The sequence below is a fragment of the Populus alba genome, chromosome 16 (genome assembly GCF_005239225.2).
Source record: "Populus alba chromosome 16, ASM523922v2, whole genome shotgun sequence".
NCBI lineage: Eukaryota > Viridiplantae > Streptophyta > Magnoliopsida > Malpighiales > Salicaceae > Populus > Populus alba.
The window spans coordinates 205399-225424 of record NC_133299.1 but is presented as its reverse complement, the minus strand read 5'-3'; the positions used below and the strand labels follow the sequence as shown (position 1 = coordinate 225424).

At 34.9% G+C, this 20026-nt stretch overlaps 3 protein-coding genes and 1 long non-coding RNA gene across 7 annotated transcripts; 3 read left to right on the top strand and 1 right to left on the bottom strand.

Annotated features, from left to right (window-relative positions):
* Positions 1-1731: 1731 nt before the first annotated feature.
* LOC118036605 (uncharacterized) lies at positions 1732-2578 on the top strand. The gene has a single exon (XM_035042347.2). The coding sequence runs from the start codon at positions 1876-1878 to the stop codon at positions 2317-2319; it is 444 nt and encodes a 147-aa protein (XP_034898238.1). The 5' UTR covers positions 1732-1875; the 3' UTR covers positions 2320-2578.
* Positions 2579-2760: 182 nt separating this feature from the next.
* Positions 2761-6263, bottom strand: LOC118036604 (phosphoglycolate phosphatase 2). The gene is made up of 10 exons (XM_035042346.2): positions 6068-6263; positions 5779-5939; positions 5623-5694; positions 5271-5342; positions 4465-4524; positions 4329-4381; positions 3814-3911; positions 3638-3737; positions 3212-3315; positions 2761-3127 (listed from the first exon to the last, which is right to left on the bottom strand). Exons 1-10 carry the CDS (start codon positions 6159-6161, stop codon positions 3027-3029), a joined length of 915 nt encoding a protein of 304 aa, XP_034898237.1. The 5' UTR covers positions 6162-6263; the 3' UTR covers positions 2761-3026.
* Positions 6264-6378: 115 nt separating this feature from the next.
* Positions 6379-9817, top strand: LOC118036606 (uncharacterized). Of its 3 annotated transcripts, XR_012168236.1 has the most exons (5): positions 6383-6797; positions 8342-8760; positions 8871-8997; positions 9229-9300; positions 9495-9817. It is a non-coding gene; the product is annotated as an uncharacterized lncRNA (long non-coding RNA). The 3 variants fall into 3 exon arrangements; XR_012168234.1 differs by having other exon boundaries at positions 6379-6797; positions 8871-9300; XR_012168235.1 differs by lacking the exon at positions 6383-6797 and adding an exon at positions 6994-7690 and having other exon boundaries at positions 8871-9300.
* A 3845-nt stretch (positions 9818-13662) lies between these two features.
* Positions 13663-19288, top strand: LOC118036607 (C2 and GRAM domain-containing protein At1g03370). 2 transcript variants are annotated; one of them, XM_035042349.2, is made up of 9 exons: positions 13680-14647; positions 15085-16305; positions 16502-16684; positions 16857-17140; positions 17256-17372; positions 17475-17737; positions 17885-18053; positions 18199-18471; positions 18622-19288. In XM_035042349.2, the coding sequence occupies exons 1-9, from the start codon at positions 14290-14292 to the stop codon at positions 18811-18813; spliced, it is 3060 nt and encodes a 1019-aa protein (XP_034898240.1). In that variant the 5' UTR covers positions 13680-14289; the 3' UTR covers positions 18814-19288. The 2 variants fall into 2 exon arrangements, with proteins under 2 accessions (XP_073261439.1, XP_034898240.1); XM_073405338.1 differs by lacking the exon at positions 18622-19288 and having other exon boundaries at positions 13663-14647; positions 17885-18120; positions 18199-18378.
* The last annotated feature ends 738 nt before the right edge of the window (positions 19289-20026 follow it).

Below are 20026 nucleotides of genomic sequence, written 5' to 3'. Positions count from 1 at the left end.
CAATTCAAAGTTTTAGAGAAAAACCATGGAAGCAGCATCAACAATGAATGAAGAAGGAATGTATTTACAAAACACAAACTTTTGAGAAACAGATACTATTTTAAGACTTGTATATATATATCTAACTAAGAAATCAGAAGAAGATCCAAAGAGTTACAAGAGCATGCAAAAACATGGGGGCAGCATCCCTTGCAAGAGAGGCAGAACCAGAACGTCCTCCGGCATGGGTACCACCCCTTACTATTGGCACAGCACCACCAGCTCCAGCTCCAGCAGGGATAGTTGTACCCCTCCCTCCAGAGAGGACCCCTCCGCTTTGTAATCCAGGGCTACCTCCTCTTGCTCGGGTGCCACCTCCTGCTGAGCTGCCACCTCTACTTCCACCACCAATGCTACCACCTCCGCCCCTTTTAGCTGCTGCTGATGTTATCAGTAGCGCAATGATTGTCACAATGGCAAGCATCTTGGTCTCTTTATTGAACTTCATCTTTGCCTTTTACACACGACAAAAAAAGAAAAAAGCTTACAAATTATATAGTGAAATCTTGAGAATTTATTTTTCTCCTGTGTGCTTGAGAATTCCAGAACCCTATTTATAATCAAGACTAATCAAGACAGCGCATGAAATTAACCTCATTCAGCCGTGTTCTATCTTACAATAGTCATCCTATTATGACGTTTGAATTGACACGTTTCTTAGTGTTTGAATGGCTTTAACAATGAATTCCGAGAAACCACAAGATTTGACTACATATTAATTAATCTTCCATGGCCACCAGAAAATTAATCTGTTATGGTGGACCGACGGCATTGAGAGGGACTAGCTAGGGCTTGGTTTCCAAACATAATCTTGTGGATCATGTTGTACGGTATCAACTTGCAGGTTGAATTGATAAAAAAAAAAAAAAAAAAATTATGGTTGAAGTTTTCTTTTATATATATAAAAAAACATATTGGAGTTAAAAGGAGAAAATTACAAGAAACCATTAGCATTATATTATTATCCATATAGGTTTTCAGGTGGGTTGATTTTATTTTTTTTTCTCTTTTCACAGGAAGTAGCAGAGACCAGAGAGAGACTTTTCTTCCCTCTCTTGATTCATACGCTACGATCTGGTCTATTTTCTGTCTTTGTGTTATCAATCTATGCTGCAGTTTTCCCATTGTTTCACTAGCTCCTCTGTTTTGTTACTGAAACCGTCAGTTTTTAACCTCTGTTTTCACCAGCTTCTTTAATGGTCACTATGGATCAGGTAATGGCAGGTCAGATACACACTGTGTTCCTTTGTCATATTGTGGATGAAGAGATAGTTTCAGGGAAGGAATGTTCTTCATCCATCGATCCTTTGTCACGAAAGAAAATAATTATTGGCTATGATAGTAACTTGTTAGGTTCCTCAAGAAGAAATTTGTATTGATACTTGTTAGGTTATTTGATGTCGATAGGATTTGTAAAATCATGGATAGAATTGTTTGTGCAGTGTTGCCAAACAGGGTAAAATATTTTCATTTTACAGGAAAACATCAAAATGATGATTCTTTGACAAAGTCAAGTGCACAGGGACCCCATTGCCCACTACACTAACTACATGAGATAAGACAAGTCATCCATAATTGTAGCCCGACCCCATGCTCAGAGGAAAATATCATTTTACTTTTGAAGTTAAGAATTTTGGTCATGACAGCGAAGGAACTTGATGGGCGGTCAGGATTGATTGGTTGAATTAAGAAATGTAAATTTGTCGTTCAGAGGAAGAGTTCCATGATTCTCCACCCACTAGGCCAACCTTTTCGGTGGTTTACCTTCTACACTGAACGTTAGATAGGAAGATCTGCATCATTTTCCCTATTTTCAGCCTTTACAGTAACAAAAAAATGGAAGCTCTTCTCTACCAATTCACCTTGCTCTCCAACCAAGCTTGCCAAGACAAAAACTACGATCCCTCCTCCACTGATGACCTAATGAAACTCTTTGAGATAGAGGCGTACAAGTCATGGGTAGCAATGGAACTCGAACAAGAAATGGAAGTCAAAGAAGCTGAAGTAGCTGTGCAACAGGCTGAGGATTATCTTGATTCAGACATGGAAAGTGACATGGATGAGTTTAGGAGGTTTGAAGAGGAAATGGAACGCATGGCTATGAGTGAACTGGAAAGTTTAGAAAGAACTGCTGAGAGCGCTAGGAAAATGGGAAACCTTTTGGAGAAAGCTGCTACTTTTGCTTCTAAGAAGTATATGGAGGCTGCACTTAATTCTGCCACTGCTTCCATGAAAACAGCTTGGAAGGGACTTTCCTCTAAAAAGGTTCATCCTTCATAAGAGACCTCAATTTTTTTCATCCCATCCTTGAATATGTCCTCCTTTACCTTGTTCCAAAGAGCACATGTATGGAGCTCTTTTTTCCCTGTACTTGGGACCATGAATTTCCAGCCACATGATGAAGCTATCTATAATAAGTTCCTAGCATGTGAAAGTAATCTTCCATATTTACCTGAGATTAAGTGTTAATGGATAAAATGTAAGCAACATGAGTAGCTTTGGGGTTAATGAAGCCTTGCCATTATGTCTTTTTTGGATAGTCTTTTGCATTGAAATCGCAGTATAAACAAAATTTCCCTTGCTTTTGGAGGGCGTAAATGCAAAAATTTCAGACGAATTTCAGAATTCGGCAGCCCATTCCTCAATCAATACATCCAACTCCACCTTCAGTTCAGCATATTAACTCACAGCAGCATATCTTTAAGATTACCACTGGGAAACTGGTGTAAGATGCAAAGATTGTAATTAAGAACTTCAAGTGTTCTATGAATAAGCATTTATAAGTGTTTCTGCTACATAGCTTTGCAAGCCAGAAACAACACGGTGATAGCATTATTATTTTTCTCAAATGCTGAGAAAGTAGCATCAAAGGTGAGAAAACGCCAGTAAAAAGGTTCAGTAACTCTGAGATTTAATAGAGTCAAAATAGGAATCGACTACCAGCACTGTTAACATGCTGGTACGAATGACCGGCAGGTATAATGAGGTTATGGTCCCAGCAAGTGAAGCAAGTCAGACACCTGGCTTGTATAATAATCTGGCTGGACACTGTTTGATGGATCCTGAAGAGTGGTTTGAGTTGTTACGCCTGCAAGTTTCAGCAGTAGCATGTTTTGAGTTTACATTCTATTTCGGAAAAGAGGAACTGCAGAAACAAGAGAAATCAGTCTACCTGAAAGAACTAGGAGAGTTTTGCAGCCAGCATTTTGTCCAAATAATATATCAGTATCTAATCTATCACCCACCATACACATTTTGGAGGTATTGATGTGAAACCTACAAAACAGAAGACGCACCATGCATATCATTTACAAAATATTTCTGGAAATAGGAGAGTATAAATTGTTACTAAGTCTGTAATGATGTCATAGCATGAAATGGAGATCCATCGTTATGTTGCTGACATATAGTATTTCCAGTACATCAAGGAGTTAGTTTGGACCTATGATTCTATATGGGGTTATAACCCTAGTGAGTTGTGTCTCCTGTTTTTTGAGGCATCCAGACCCTCAAATAGGTGATGCATCTGTGTGAGTGCCAATCTACAGAAGATAAAGGGTGAAGAAGAATAATGTGCAGAAGTATCCCATAAACTTACTTTTGTAATAAGAAGTCCATAATAAATGTTGATGGTTTTCCAACTACAATAGGCTCTCTCTCTGTTGAACCGCACATGGCAGCAACCATACAGCCCGCACCTGAAACCCAGAACCAAAATTAAAGAGGTGAAACTGCAAGGCACATGATCTTACAATATAAGCTCCAATTGCTTACCAGGCCACTCCTGTAAATCAGTCATATGTCCCACCGCATCACGATTTGTAGCAATAAAAAGGCAACCAGGATTCTCACGTATGCATAAGGTTCCATACCTGCCAATTCAATATTTATCTTGAAACAATAAGGATGTAGTTTAATAAAACTCTTACTTATTGTTATTTTGCTATCTCTCAACTAAGAGGTTTCTTGTAGAATCAATTCCAGAACAGTGTAAATGTGACAAAGATTTTGTATTGAATTATCATTTCTTTTTTAACAAAGGAAATACCTAAGACCTATACCGACCTTGGCAGCATAGCTAATGATCAATTTGCAGGAAATATTTTTATCCTTGAATATGAGAGAAGTTGACAAGTGAATTCATGCTCTGTTGTTGCCTTCAGACATTAATTTCAAATTGTTGTAAGGGCATCTTGTTCTAATTAAATTTGTAAAGAACATGACAGAGAATCACAAGGTAGTTAATTTAACATGGTAGATGAGTAGTTGTAGTATTTAGAATCTCATACTGAAGCTTGTAATAGTTGATGCGTGGATCTATTCCAACCACAACCGCTCCAACCTGAGATAGGAGTTGCACCATTACAAAACTCGAACAGGCAAAACAAACTAAATAAAGAAATTGCAGGCAAGATGTTACTTTACACTCTTATCATGTTCAAAGAGGGAATTTGGTTTCAGCTCTACTCGTTTTTCACCATCTTCCTGAAATAAATCGGTGGCAGAATATTGTTTAAAACAAGAGCAAATGGTAAATTGTGGTTCTGGTTAAGGAAAAAACAAAGTTAAAAGGGTCGCTCCCTTCAAGACTAAATATAAGCTATAAGGAAGTAACAGCAAAGACAAGATGGCTAACACTTCTATGTTAGATAAGAGGATGAACATCTGCAATGGCAAGGGATAGAACAATGTTGAAGATAAAAGTGTGGTAAGTGAACCATCTATGAGGGAAAAAAGGTAAGCCTCCTTCCAACAAGGAAAAGGTACCTTTAAAATTTTTATAGATGGTGGAAAAATTATGTCATTATTTTCAAGGAACCTAATAGTTCCTCATTGTTCTTTTGGTGAGGAAGGTTGGGTTATGTGAACTCTTTTGTTATGCTACTATTCTCCAGCATAAAATAAGTAGCTAACCACACAAGAATATAGCTTGTTCACTCTGCTGATAAGAAAACTCAGAGAGAAAGTGAGGAAGGGGAGGAGAAAGATGGTTACAAATTATACAAAGCAAATTCTAATAGAAATGATAAAAGGCTGAGAGCATGTATGCAGCCCACTGTTAAGAGACAATAGAGAGAAGCAACTTCAATGATGAAACAGTGTTTAAAAGACCACTGAGCTCTGTGTAAGTTGAACTTTTTGTTCAATTTCAAACATTAGTGTTATGCTAGATGACAGCCCAAGAATGCAAAGATGTATTGAAATCAATTGCGAATATTTGGAGGACTTACAGGGCCACCAAGACCTGTATATCCAGCGAGCTGTAGCTCTTCCAATATACCTTCCCCGCCTATCACATAAACCTGTAAAAAGAACAGATGAGTAACTGCATAGCTAACTGTGCTAATTAAACACAAGAAATCGTCTGTACAGCAATTTGTTATCATCCAATCGAACACAGTTTCAAAGAAAGATGCAAACCCATTGACTGGGTCGTGTAAAAATTGTGATAGCACCAACACCGAAACATTACCAGTATTAACACAATTTAAAGGCAATCCTATGAGCCAGCGAAGAATTTGTTCAGGCATAAATCAAGAACTGAAAACGTGATCAAAAGGGTATCTAAAAGTAGCATCAAACCTTCTTTTCCTGAGGAAAGTTATTGACTTTTAAGTACATCGCCGCCGCGAAAGAGGAGGAGAATATCTCATCCTACAATCATTCCAAAATTCAAAATACACAGCAAGAATGAGATTGAAACACAACTGTTATCAACAAAATGCCATAGAAACAGACCTCGGCAACAGAGATTCCAAGTGAATGGAACTTCTTGGCATATTGGATTCTTGATTTTAATGAATTGTTGGTCACAAAAACAAGTTTCTTTCCCTTAGAACGAAGCCAGTCCAATGTTTGAGAGACCCCATCAATGAGTTTATCTCCTTTCCAAATAACACCTACAGACATTATTAATCTCACATAATCAAAATCAAGATAAAATCTGCTATCATAATCACCATTTCTTGCTTAAAAAAAAGAAAATAAAACATTTTTTAAATTGAAGAGAGAAAAGGACTTTATTTACCATCACAGTCAAAGAGAAAGGCTTCAACAGAATCAAAGAGGGACCTGATGTTCTGAGTTGAGAGAAGCTGAGCAGCTCTTTTTGCAGTGTTCATTCTATGAAGTTTGCAGCTGGAACTGCAGCAGCAGACAGAAGAGGAAGAGTAGATGTTGCAGCTTTGGAATGTGATGCTTGAAAGTTGTAAGCCACTTTCGTGTTCCAATTTTTCTGGTGGAGTTGTGGGACTTCGACAATTGGCAGCAAGTGGTTGGATGATGGAAGTGAAGCATTCGAGTGGGTCAAACCACAAGCCTTGTAGACATCTTGCTGGCCCAAACTGTAAAGCCGAATCCACATGGAGCTAGCCCAGATGAGAATTAAGTCTTATTTTCAAAGTATTTTAAAAATATACCTCCTACTGGTCTAATACAACTATGTGTAACAAAATATAATGTTTTGATAATCTAACAAAATGTATAAAAACAAAAACCAAAAATAATAATGTGTAGTTAGTCAAAGCAGACTGAGACTTGAGAGAAAAGGTAGATACAAATAGAGAGTACTGCTTGACATTACAGTAGCTTTTACAGCTATAGTTTGAAAAACAAAAACAAAGTGTATGCTATCAAGAACAGCTACTACCACTTCAATCGTCAGATAGCATAAAATGTCATATTCCAATCTGACGGCTCATTCTTACCATGGGAGATACTTCAAAGTCATTGAATAAGCAACTTGGACGAAGATCAAGGTAACTGCGTCTGCAACTCATGTTTATTTTTGCATTTAAAAATTGTTTTAGAAATTTTTTAATTTTAAATTAGTTTTTTTTAATGATTTTAGATAGTTTTAATATCCTATTTCAAAACTATTTTTAAAAAAAAAAAAAAAATTAATATGCTGATGAAAGGTACGTTTACTTGCTTTCGCACTTGTTATATTGCTAAAGTCATCACATTTTGTTCAATGGATTTCACTTTTCAGTGCCCGACACTTCATGCCATTTGAGATTTGACCACAGTAAATTGGAATAATGGTTTTTATGATGATTTGGAGCTAGGATTTAATGGGAATGCAAATGCAGAATAGGGTTTGAAGCATCTGTGATCTGAGAAGAGTTTCAGAGACCATAGAGAGCCCATGCTTCTTCATCTTTTTCATGCAAAGAAAATAAATAAAACAAATTAAATTTGTATGTGGGTGCATTAGCAGACTAATTATTCAACAATTAATTGTTGAATAATCCTTAAGAATCTCAAGTGGTGTAACTAGATTGAAACATGGACCAATTAAGAAACCTGAGATGGAATTCAAACAGTTGTTCTCTCATTTCTCCTCCTATTTTTTTTTTGTAAAAAAAAAAAAACACAGATCATCATGGAAGCCAACAAGAACAAGAATGTAGTAAACTACACCATTTTTCTTCCTCAATGTAAGGAAGGAGGGGACATTTACTCTAAGATTATAATCTTCACCACAATCTGTGTCTTGTCAGTGTCTCCTCTTAACATCTGTGACAGAGAGTAATTAGCCATGGCAGATCCTAAGTCAACCTTCTTGAATGTCTACTCTGTCCTCAAGAAAGAGCTTCTTCAGGATCCTGCTTTTGAATGGAGTCCTGATTCTCGTGAATGGGTCGAGAGGGTATTGATTCCTTTTTTACCTCTTGTTGAAAGCTTCAATCTTTGTGTTTTTCCGTTATGGGGTGCATTTGTTTTTGCTTGATTTGATTGGAAATGAGAATTCAATTGTGAATCTTGAGCCTGAAAGTGCTGTTTTGATGGCTTGTTGGTTTGTTTGGTCTATGTGAAGCGGAACCCAGAATGATTTTGATGCACTAAATGGATAGAGGTTGTAAGTTGAGCAGGAAATATGAGAATCTCATTGGTTAGAGGTGACGTTTTGAGAGAAAGTTATTGATTTTGTGGGGAATCTGTGTGTAATAAAAGTGCTATCCCAAAGCTATACTTTGCCTTGCATATTCATGATCTTGAATTCTTTCCACCACTGCATGGTTCCTTTGTTCTGTATCTATAATGCCCCAAGTACTGCACTGGGAAAATCTTGGACATTATTAGCAGGCCTAATGATCCTCAAAGCAGCCCAAAAGCACTTTGGATGATGTTTTTATACTGTTATAGATTGTATCGAGGCCAACTTATCTTTGCTCGTTTGTGAACTTGGGGTGGAGATTTTGTCTCGGGAGTTTGCTGAAGTACTTGTACGTTTGACCTTACAATTTATGCAGGTTAACCTTTTCTTTTTCCTAATTTTCATATTCATTTTCTGCTGCAGATGGTGGACTATATTGTGCCTGGAGGTAGGAGTTGAATTGGAAAATCATCCCTCACAAACAAGTTTATTTTAAGTGTTTGTGATTATTTACCAGCCTGGAGGTAGCAATCGAATCGTTAAATCAACAATTACAATATGTTTTCCAGGGAAGCTGAACCGAGGACTCTGTGATTTCTGCATACGAATTCTTTTATTGCGGTTCTCCCTGACCATCTCCACCCCCTAAATGGCAAGCCAATTTATAAAGGTCAATTCATATTTTCCACATTGGAGATGTATCAATCAGATTTATTATCTGGCGTTCGACCATTGAATTTACTCAGGTTGCGTGTGCATTGCTCATGGCGGGTGAGAATCTAGACAACCATGTTGATGTAAAGAACATTCTTGTTGAGATGGGAACCTTCTTCCAAGTAGAGGTAAATTTCGTTCTTTCTTTTTTTTCTTTTAATATTGGCTGCAACGTATCTTTCTTTTCCCAGATAGAGTACTCCATGCACATCATCACCTTTTTAGGTTTCTTTTGCAGGATGATTGCTTGGATTGCTTTGGTGATCCAGAGATAATTGGTAAGGTGAGCTCATATTATGGATAAGAGATGTTGTAATGAACAAAATCCAGGGAGGAAATGAAGAAAAGAAGAAGAAGAAAAACAGGTAATCTGTTTATCTAATTGACTGCAGCTCTTATAGATATCTAATAGGAACAGATATTGAAGATTTCAAGTGCTCTTGGTTGGTTGTGAAGGGTATGGAGATTTGCAATGAAGAGCAAAAGAAACTGTTACATGTAGGAGTAGAGTATTGCTCTATTCACTTTGCTATTTTCTGATGAAAACTTTGGAAGTGAGGTAAGGTTTGTCTATTGATTATGTTATGTCCTTCCAGGAAAACTATGGGAAACCTGACCCAGCAAACGAAGCACAAGTGAAGGCCCACTATAATGATCTGAACCTTCAGGTTTGAACTTGATCTCAAGTAGAAAGTGCTTAAAATTTTCAAAACGATAGCATATACTACTGTACAAGTGTTTTGCTTTCATGGATGTGTAAAGATGAAGCTACAAACTTGTTCGGATATACAGACATTGTGGTATTCTGTCCTTGAGTTTTCCTTTCTCTTATAGATAATAATCTCATATTTTGACTGTGTAGGGTGTATTTCCCGACTACGAGAGCAAAACCTATTAGAAACTGATAACTTCAATTGAAGATCATCCAAGCAAAGCAGTGTTGAAGTCCTTCTTGGCTAAAATTTACCAGAGGCAGAAATAGAGAACCATCAGCAGAAGAATGGATGATGCCGAACAATGCAAGGCTTTTTATGTTTTTTTTTCCCAGAATTGTATTTGTAGTTTCCTAATTGAGGATGATTGTTCTTCTTGTATCCCATCCCTCAAACCATCTTCGTATTGTTGGTGCTTACCTATCATTGAATAAACGATGGCCATCATTAACAAGAATGAAGCTGTTTGACATATCTAATTCTGCAGAGACTTCGGCTTCATTTGTTTTTGCGATCTGGTGTACATCTTATCTAACAACATATTTAAAAATATTTGGTTAATCAACATACACTATAATTTTGTATGGTTCCGCAGGAAGACATTGTTTTGAAACCTTTGTTAAGAAAAGTCTATAATTTATAGTTTTTTTAAAATTTATTTTTTCAAATCGTAATTGCAAAAGCTACCTTCATCTTAGATTCCATATGAGATCATTAACCGTGTACAACTCGATGAAAACTGCAATTTCAATTCATGAACTGGTAGCAGTTAATTTATTTGTTTTCCTGCTGAATATGAGTCAATTTTCTTACCTTCAATGGTTGGAAAGCTGTGTTAATGGCTCATATTCTTTCAGCTAAACCCATTGAATTATATCTAATTTGGCTGAAATCATATAATATACAAGATCTAGCACGCATCCTCCGCACTTCAAGGGCCCAACACTGAAGAAAGTAAGAGAATCCCAAGATTCTTAGAACTTGAAGCTAACAAAAAAAAAAAACTGATACCAGCTTTTCAAAAACTTACATGTGGTCTGTTCCTCAACTTGGTCCTATGAATCACTCTTCTGGCTTGTAGAATCGCCAAGAAATCTTCAGCAAACTCTTCTACTCTGGCACGAGTCTTCAAAAAACCATCCTCTTCATCATCATGGCCAGCTTCCTCTTGTGAGCCATTATCATCAGCATGGACTTCCTTTTTCATTATTGTTTTTCAAGAAAGATTGCGAGAGGCATAGGATTGCAAAAACCTTATAATCATGATGAATAACAGGGTCCATGCATGTTCAAAGTCTTGAAATATACTCAAATTCATAATATGCTTCCTTGTTAAGAGAAACAACTAGAGAGAGAGAAATTAAGAAGGTTAAAATAATCAACATCTAATCTATCTCTACCGCTTCCATCATCAACGTTGTTGTTGTTAGCAAGAGAAGAAGATGATACATTTTTCAGTTCTTGGAATCTTGATGGTGAAGTTAGATAATATGTTTTTTTTTATTATCTAGCTTTTATTCCTTCAAAATTAACACATTATTAATAATGAAATCCAGGTTTGAGGGTTCTGGGGTGTTTGGTACAATTTATGCTTCTATTTTAAGCATAGTTTTCATACCTTGCCCGATTCAAGAATCCAGGTTTTGGATTTTGACCAGGTTATCGAAGTCGACTTGGTCAATTTAAAAAAAAAAATAAATCAAAACAACGTTATTTTTGTAAAAAACAAAAGTCAATGAATTGCAAGCCGGTTTTTTTACTAGGATTTGTCAATTCATACCAGGTTTTTCCTTCCCTATTTTTTCTTCAACCCAGCCCCTAGTCAGCTAGACCCCTGGTCGACCCTCCAAGCCGGGCCGGGTTTCGAAACTATGATTTTAAGTGTTTTTTAAAAGTAATTTTAACTTGAAAAAATATCAAATTAATATTTTTAGTGTTTTTTAATAGTTTTGATTTATTGGTATTAAAAATAAAATAAAAGGTATTTTTAATTTATTTTTAAATAAAAAGTTATTTTTCAAATTGTCTTGCACCATAATTCCAAAACTAATAAAAATAAAATGTATGATAAAATAAAATCCCATTAATTATATTAATAATAGAATTATTCAAGTAATCGACATCGAAAGTATTATTAGATAGCATATACATATAAAATCGACCACAGAAGGTTGAATGTGAAGAAGGGCTATGCCATTTCTCTTATTCTCTGCCATTGCTTGGGGCATGAATTGACGGTGCTCAACCCTTATCATTGGCTGAGTGCTTTGACCCTAATGATAGGCTAACTTTCTTTGACTTTTTTGGAATTCTAACATAGTAAAAACTAATTTTAATAAAATAACACAGTGGTAATAAATACAAAATTCTGGATATTACGTTACCAATAATATTACTGAAAGATATTAAGAAGATAAATCCAATAAAATAAACCATAAATGATGAATGAAATATGTCATACAAATCATACAAAGATGTTAAGACTCACTTGCTCATTTTAGTCCACTGTTAATAATATTTTTTAATATTATTAAATTTTTTTATCGAGATCTTTCTAACAATTATTTATGATGTTGTCATTGGTGTTTCAATATATTTTCGAGATCTTTTTTTCTCTCTTTCTCTACTTTTTTTCATTAAATTTTTTATTCAATAATTTTTTAATTTAAAAAAGTCACAGATAATACTTATAAATCACAAATTATAAATATCATTTACAACTCTCTTGTTATTTCTATGAATTTTTATATTATGTTATTTTATCAATTTTTTTTTTTACTCAACTTTATGTTTATGGCTTAGTGGTCTCATCAAATGTGGCTGCCATTTTTATTTTATTTTCTTCCATGGGAGAAGACACCAACCGGAAGTAGAATACATGCACCCATTTACTTGCAGTTCTTTTATTATTATTATTATTCTGTTTGAAAAAGTCTATGAGCTTTTAATATATATATATATATATATATATATATATATATATATATATATATATATATAGTTCACTCTTCCTTCCACATTAGCTCATCAATGACCAACCAAATATTATTTCCTAACATGACTTTATTATCTTAAACCCCCCCCCCCTTGAATTGCATAATAAATCTTGAATGTTATTCAATAAAAAGTGACCTCAATTCTAAACAATCCTTGCTTTATGATTAAGATGCCAAGACTAAGGTACTATCAATAGCTTCTTTTTTTTTTTTATGCTAATCTTAAAAATTTTAAAAAACTTTTTAAATAAACCTTATATTACAATGTAGATATTTAAGACATTGTTTGTAAGTGTGGTTGGAACATACTTTGTCAATTTTTTTTTTAAAAAGCTTCAAATTAATATTTTTTGATCATTTTAATATGTAGATATAAAAAATAAAAAAATATATTATTTTAATATATTTTTAAACAAAAAACACTTTGAAAAACACATTGCACCACAATCCCAAATACTAACTAAATGTTTTGGTATTGTGATAATTTTTATAATCATTATCTTAAACAATATTAAAAAAAACATTTTTAGTTAAGGTTTTAATAAATATATGTTTAGTTAAAACTACTATGAGATAAATACATGTAAAATAAATAAAAATAAATACATGTAAAATAAATGAAAAAAAATCTCTATAAATAAAAATCAGGTTATTTGAACTTCTAAAAAATCAAGATTTATAAAAATTATTTGACAAACCACATATATTTTTTTCTCTCTATAATATCAATTTTTTTTAAAATAAACTAAATGCATCATTAAAATCGTTTTAAGAATAAAATTTAACTCAATTTAAAAATACTTTTGATTATATATATATATTATGCAATTCTACATTTTCATTGTTATCTCAAGTTTAAATATGAAAAAAAATTCATAAACATATTAATTTAAGTGTAAATAACTTGTTAAAACTAAATATGAGAAAAACATTACAATTAATACTCTAACTGTTAAAACTAAAAAGAAAGAAAGAAAGAAAGGAAGATCTAAACATTATTACTAGCAATGTCTATTGATTAATTAAAGAAAGACAACCCCTCGATCTTTAACAAAATCCTTGGATTGTTTCAAAAAATAAATAAATAAAATTAGTCAGATAATTATTTTTATGATCCAACTTTATTATATATATATATATATATAATATTATAAACTATGTGATAAAAGAAATGGCGACTCAATGTGATCCACCTTAAGATAAAGGCCAGTCCTGAAGTTAAAAGTCAAATATCATACGCGCAATCTTACAATAATATAATAATAAGTGGTTAAGTCGTTAAAGGCAGACAAAGAAAGTCTTCGTCTTTCTTCTTCTTCTTTTTGTTTTTTTTTTTTTTTTTAAAAAAAAAACATTTCCCTTTAACGATCTTCTTCTTTCTTTAATTTTCCTTCAGGGGTTTATCTTTCTTGCCACAAGAAATAATCTTTTGCTTATTTCAATTCATTTATCTCTCCGTTTCTTTTGTTTTTTTTGCCATTGTTTGTTTCTGTTCTTATTTCTGTTCATTTTAATTACCCTTTGAATCTCCTTGATTTCTGGTTTTATTTTTGTTCATTTTAGTTATCCTGCTAATCACATTGATTTCTCTTTGTTTCGTTATCAGATCATAGTTATCACAAGATTTCTTGAATTTCTTTTTCTTTAAGAAAACTTTCAGTCTTGATACTGTTTGTCATGTTACTTTGGAAAACAATCCAAGAAGAACCTTTTTGAAGTTTATCAATTTCGCTTCATGTAACGGCTTTTTAAGGATTTCACGTTAAAAAGATTTTGGGTTTTGTCTGTTGTTGTTGTCTGAAGTTTGCTGTGGAACTTGTTTGTTGGTTCTTTCAAATAAGAAGCTCCAAGAAAGACTTGTTCGTGGTGGTGATATTGTATTTTTGGTGCAAAATATTAGTGGGTTTGATCCAGTTTGAGTAAAGCTTAAGCCTTTTGGTTGTATACCATGGGAGGATTGAGGCTTTTTGTTCGTGTGATAGAGGCAAGGAATTTGCCACCAACGGATCCAAATGGGCTAAGTGATCCATATGCCAAGTTGCAGTTAGGAAAGCAGAAGTGGAAGACCAAAGTGGTGAAGAAGAACTTGAACCCAAGTTGGGAAGAGGAGTTCAGTTTTAAAGTGGAGGACTTGAATGAGGATCTTGTAGTGTGTGTATTAGATGAAGACAAGTTCTTTAATGACGATTTTGTTGGGCTGATTAAGGTTCCTGTATCGCGAGTTTTTGATGCGGAAGATAAGTCTCTTGGCACTGCTTGGTACTCTCTGCAACCCAAAAACAAGAAGTCTAAGATCAAGGAATGTGGTATGTTTTGATTTTCTAGTAAAACTAAAGTCTTGCTTCTTCTTCTTTTTCCAGCAATTATGTGGTTGCCTTTTTTAAAGTGTATGATTTGTGAAAGCTATTTAGTCCTCTTTTAGTATTAATGCTTAGGTTGGATGTTGGTGGGCTATTTAGTCCTCTTTTAGTATTAATGCTTCGGTTGGATGTTGGTGGTTTCCATCTTAATCTGCTGTCCTTTGCTAAGACTGAATCCTGTTTGATGTTAGAGTTTTGATTGAGTTGTGTGCGTGCTTGATTCTGAATAATTTTTTTTTTATAACCTAGTATAAGATCTGGCTTTGTGATACACTTTAGAGTTTACATTGTGCATTGCTTTCTCTAAATTGTTGTCCTGGCACAGTTGATGTATGACATTACTGATTGGAATTTCCATGCTTCATCTTTTGTTTCTCCAACAGGTGAAATTCTTTTAAGTATATGTGTTTCTCAATCTTTTCCTGACTTGAACTGCAATGGTTCGAGGAAGAATGCGGACATAATGCAATCTCCATCTAGGTCATTTAATGGGATGACCAACTCTTCTTCAGCTCGATCAGAAGAAACTGCTTCCTCTAAAGAAGACAAGTTTTTTGCACAGAAAAATTTAGCTGGGAGAATTGCTCAAATATTTAACAAAAATTCAGATGCGATTTCAGCCACTACAAGTAGAAGCACTGAAATTTCAGAGCAATCAGAAACTGATGGATCTGAGGTTTGTGATGAGAAGGCTGAGGATCAGTCCTCTTCTGGCAACTTTGAAGAACTTATGAAAGAGATGAAATCTAGAGATGTAGAAAGTGAAGCTCCAAAGAACCTACCAGGAGGAGTCCTTGTAGATCAATCGTATTTGATTGCAACCCCAGATTTAAACTCTCTTTTGTTTTCACCTGATTCAAGTTTTTCCAGATCATTGTCAGACTTCCTGGGAAATTCAGAACAGCAATTCGGTCCTTGGAAATTTGAGAATGGTAGTGGGAGCTTGAAAAGAGTAATTACTTATGTTAGGGCACCATCCAAGTTAGTTGGTGCTGTGAAAGCTAGTGAGGACCAGATTTATGTGAAAGTCGATGGGAAGACATTTGCTATTTTGAATTGTGTGAGCACTCCGGATGTTATGTATGGAAGCACCTTTAAAGTTGAATTGCTTTACTGCATTACACCTGGTCCTGAGTTGCCATCAGGAGAGGAAACTTCACATTTGGTTATATCCTGGCGCATGAATTTTTTACAGAGTACCATGTTTAAAAGCATGATAGAAAATGGAGCCCGTGCAGGTCTAAAGGACAGTTTTGAGCTATTTTCAACATTTTTATCTCAAAATGTTAAGCCAGTTGATTTGAAGGACATGGGATCTAGTAAGGAACAGGTTCTGGCTTCATTGAAGGCAGAACCCCAGTCAGACAGGAAGCTGGCTGTACAGTATTTTGCTAACTTTACTGTAGTTTCTGCGATTTTTATGGGACTGTATGTATTTGTGCACATCTGGCTAGCTGCACCAAGTGCAATTCAAGGGCTCGAGTTTCTTGGGCTTGACTTGCCAGATTCAATTGGTGAAGTCCTTGTATGTAGTGTCCTGGCTCTTCAGTGTGAAAGGGTGTTAGGGTTACTTTCACGCTTCATGCAGGCTAGAGCTCAAAAGGGTAATATTCAAACTCGTTTCTGCATGTCTTAATAAACTACTAATAACTATGCAATTCTATTTTCTGTCTTTGGCTGAATGCCTGAGGTATCTGTATATTGTTTAACTATTGTTTGTTTTGAGCACCAATTAGTTAATTGAACTTTATATTGTTAGTGTTGCTGATGCTTGACTTTTTCTTCTGTATCCAATTATAGGCACTGATCATGGAGTCAAAGCACAAGGAGATGGCTGGCTGCTTACAGTTGCCTTGATCGAGGGAAGTCATTTGCCTACTGTTGATTCAAGTGGCTTCTGTGACCCATACGTGGTATTCACCTGCAATGGGAAAACTAAAACAAGCTCAATCAAGTTTCAGAAATCTGATCCTCTGTGGAATGGTCAGTTTGTCTATAAATTTTCCATTTATAGATGTGCATTTTTTTTCTTGAACTGTTTTGAAATTGATGGATAATGCGATCCTCATATTGAAATGCTTTTAGATTCTATGATAATTATGATTCAAACCATCTTTTAATTGATCATTTTAATGAAATGCTTTGGACGTTGCAGAAATATTCGAATTTGATGCCATGGATGACCCTCCTTCTGTGCTGGATGTGGATGTTTATGATTTTGATGGACCTTTTGATGAAGCCATGTCCTTGGGACATACAGAGATTAATTTTGTAAAATCTAATTTATCAGATTTAGCTGATGTGTGGGTTCCTCTTCAAGGAAAGTTAGCACAAGCATGTCAATCTAAGCTGCACTTGCGGATTTTCTTGAACAATACAAGAGGTAGCAATGTTGTTAAAGAGTACTTAAGTAAGATGGAGAAAGAGGTGGGGAAGAAGGTAAATGGCTGGCAATTCTGCACTAGTGTTTTACTTTGTTAATGTACTGTATATTTTGTATGTATTCTGCTTATGCTTTCTTACCCACTTAAATTGTTAATGGGGTTTTTTGAAGATAAATGTGCGTTCTCCTCAAACAAATTCAGCCTTCCAAAAGGTTTTTGGGCTTCCACCAGAGGAATTCCTAATCAATGACTTCACCTGTCACTTGAAACGAAAGATGCCATTACAGGTGCTGTTCGTGTAACTATGCCATCTCAAATTTGTTATCTACAAGTTTAAATGTTGTTGCCTTCTTAAGCTTTTTAGTATGACTTCTGATTGTATCTTTCAGGGTCGGCTGTTTCTGTCAGCAAGAATAATTGGATTCTATGCAAATTTATTTCGGCAAAAGACTAAATTTTTCTTTCTTTGGGAGGACATAGAGGACATTCAAATTTATACTCCTACTCTATCATCAATGGGTAGTCCAGTTATTGTTATAACTCTCCGACAAGGCAGGGGTATGGACGCCAGGCATGGAGCAAAGAATATTGATGATGAAGGGAGGCTGAAGTTCCATTTCCAATCTTTCGTATCTTTTAATGTAGCACATAGGTCAGTAACAAATGATATATAAGACCTTTGGTCTTTCTGATACAGAAAACTATCTTCTCATCATAAATGTGACAATAATGGATAAGAGCTGGTCATCTATGACATATATAATTTAATTTGTGCCTTTTTTTTTTTTGCACTGAGCAGGACAATCATGGCTTTGTGGAAGGCCAGATCATTGAGTCTTGAACAGAAGGTGCAAATAGTTGAAGAAGATTCAGAAACCAAAACCCTTCAAACGGAGGAGAGTGGGTCTTTCTTGGGTCTTGAGGATGTCAGCATGTCTGAGGTTTATGCTGCTTCATTTTCTGTCCCTGTAAGCTCACTCTCTCCTCATTGTACGAGCTTTCATGCATATATTTGTACATGCCATGATCATTCCTGTACGTTTTGGATTTGTTTATCTTAGTCTGCACATTGTGCAAATTTGTCTTTGTCTGATGGTGGATATTGTGTTTTAGACCAATTTCGTAATGGAGATGTTTGGTGGGGGTGAATTGGATCGTAAAGTAATGGAGAAAGCTGGTTGTCTTAGCTATTCTTACACCCCATGGGAATCGGTGAAGACTGATGTACATGAGAGGCAAATAAACTACAGATTTGATAAGCGTATATCTCGTTTTGGAGGAGAGGTCACAAGTACACAGCAGAAATACCCCCTCTCTGATAGGAAAGGTTGGCTTGTCGAAGAGGTTATGACTCTTCAAGGAGTTCCGCTGGGTGACTATTTTAATGTATGGCCAGAACCTTGATTGCTTACACTGTGACTGTATCTTCTGTAGCTATCTTTGTTTCTGATGCTATTAATTCTGCTCCTCACTTTTGGCTTTTATTTTCTATTTGTGGTGTGTTTTAACTGACTGGTTTCTTTCATTTTTTTGAAGCTTCACCTGAGATATCAAGTTGAGGATTTTCCCTCAAGACTGAAAGGCTGTCATGTGCGTGTATCCATTGGAATTGCATGGCTGAAAAGCACCCGGCATCAAAAAAGGATTTCAAAGAACATTCTCTCTAACCTGCAAGATCGCCTGAAGGTGGTATTCAGTCTAGTCGAGAAGGAGTTTGTGAATAGATAATGAATGGTTTTCGGGCTACCTCTGTGTATTTTATCCGACGGGCTTCGTCGGAGATGGCTGATTGTTTGCACATATACCTTCAGCAGCAAACCAACGCACTCTGTCCATTCATCAGGGCATTGCCATCGGTCTAGAGATTGTGTGTCCAGCCATGTGTTCCTTTTTCTTCACATCGGTGCTGCTGCAGCATTTTGTTCGATCTTCTGTGCTATTGTTTGAACCCTATTTGTTTGAACAAGGTTCACGCAATGGAGATTGGTTCATCTCTCCACTCTTGTAGACTTTCTAAAATGATCTCTAATTCCTCGCTAGCCAGCTTGTCAGCAGCAGTATTAGAGACACTACCTGTAAATGTAGTGAATCCAGAACTTTAAATGACCTGACGGATTGTGCAATATGTGTATGAAACAAGCTTTGCTGATGAAATAAGACATAAAGTAGCATACAAGCAACAAGAATGATTTTGATCTTCAAATGTTGTGTGCTGTCAGGAATTTGTGAGCAATGCTGTCTGTCTTTCATTTTTCAAAATAAAATGTTAAAAGCTGCAATCTATAGCTGTGATTGTTGCTCTTCGGCAAGGGTCAAAGCTAGTCTTCTGCTCGTCTTCTTCAGCTTTGTTCAGATGCTTGTGAGTGATGAAAGTCCTCAGTGGCAAGCTAAGCTGTTAATATATGCATGGGTATTTAAAAGTGTTGTAATGGTTATAGTTTAAAGTGTTTTTTATTTGAAAATATAGAAAAATAATGTTTTTTTTTTTTTTTTTTAAAATTATTTTTGCTATTAATATAATTTAAAAATATAAAAAATTAATTAATTTTAAATAAAAATTAATTAAATTTTAAAAAAATATATTTCAACCCCATTCAAAATAATACTGTAATGTTTTTGGCTTTTAGCTACGAAGGTGATTTTTTAAAAGCTATAAATTATAAGTAAATTATAACTTTTAATAGTGATATAAATTAATCTAATAATTTCTTGTGTTGATTTAATATAAAATAAATATTCCCATAAAAAAATATATTAAAAATTTAAGCTTGAAATTATTTTTACATCATTGATTATCTATTTTATATCAAAGATTATTTCTTAGATCTTCAGCTAACTAAAGATCTGATTTGAGATTTTCTTTTTCTAACTAAAAATACAAATAAATAAATAAAAGAAGAATAAAAATAGAGGAAGACTTCATTATCGTCATTGACATTCT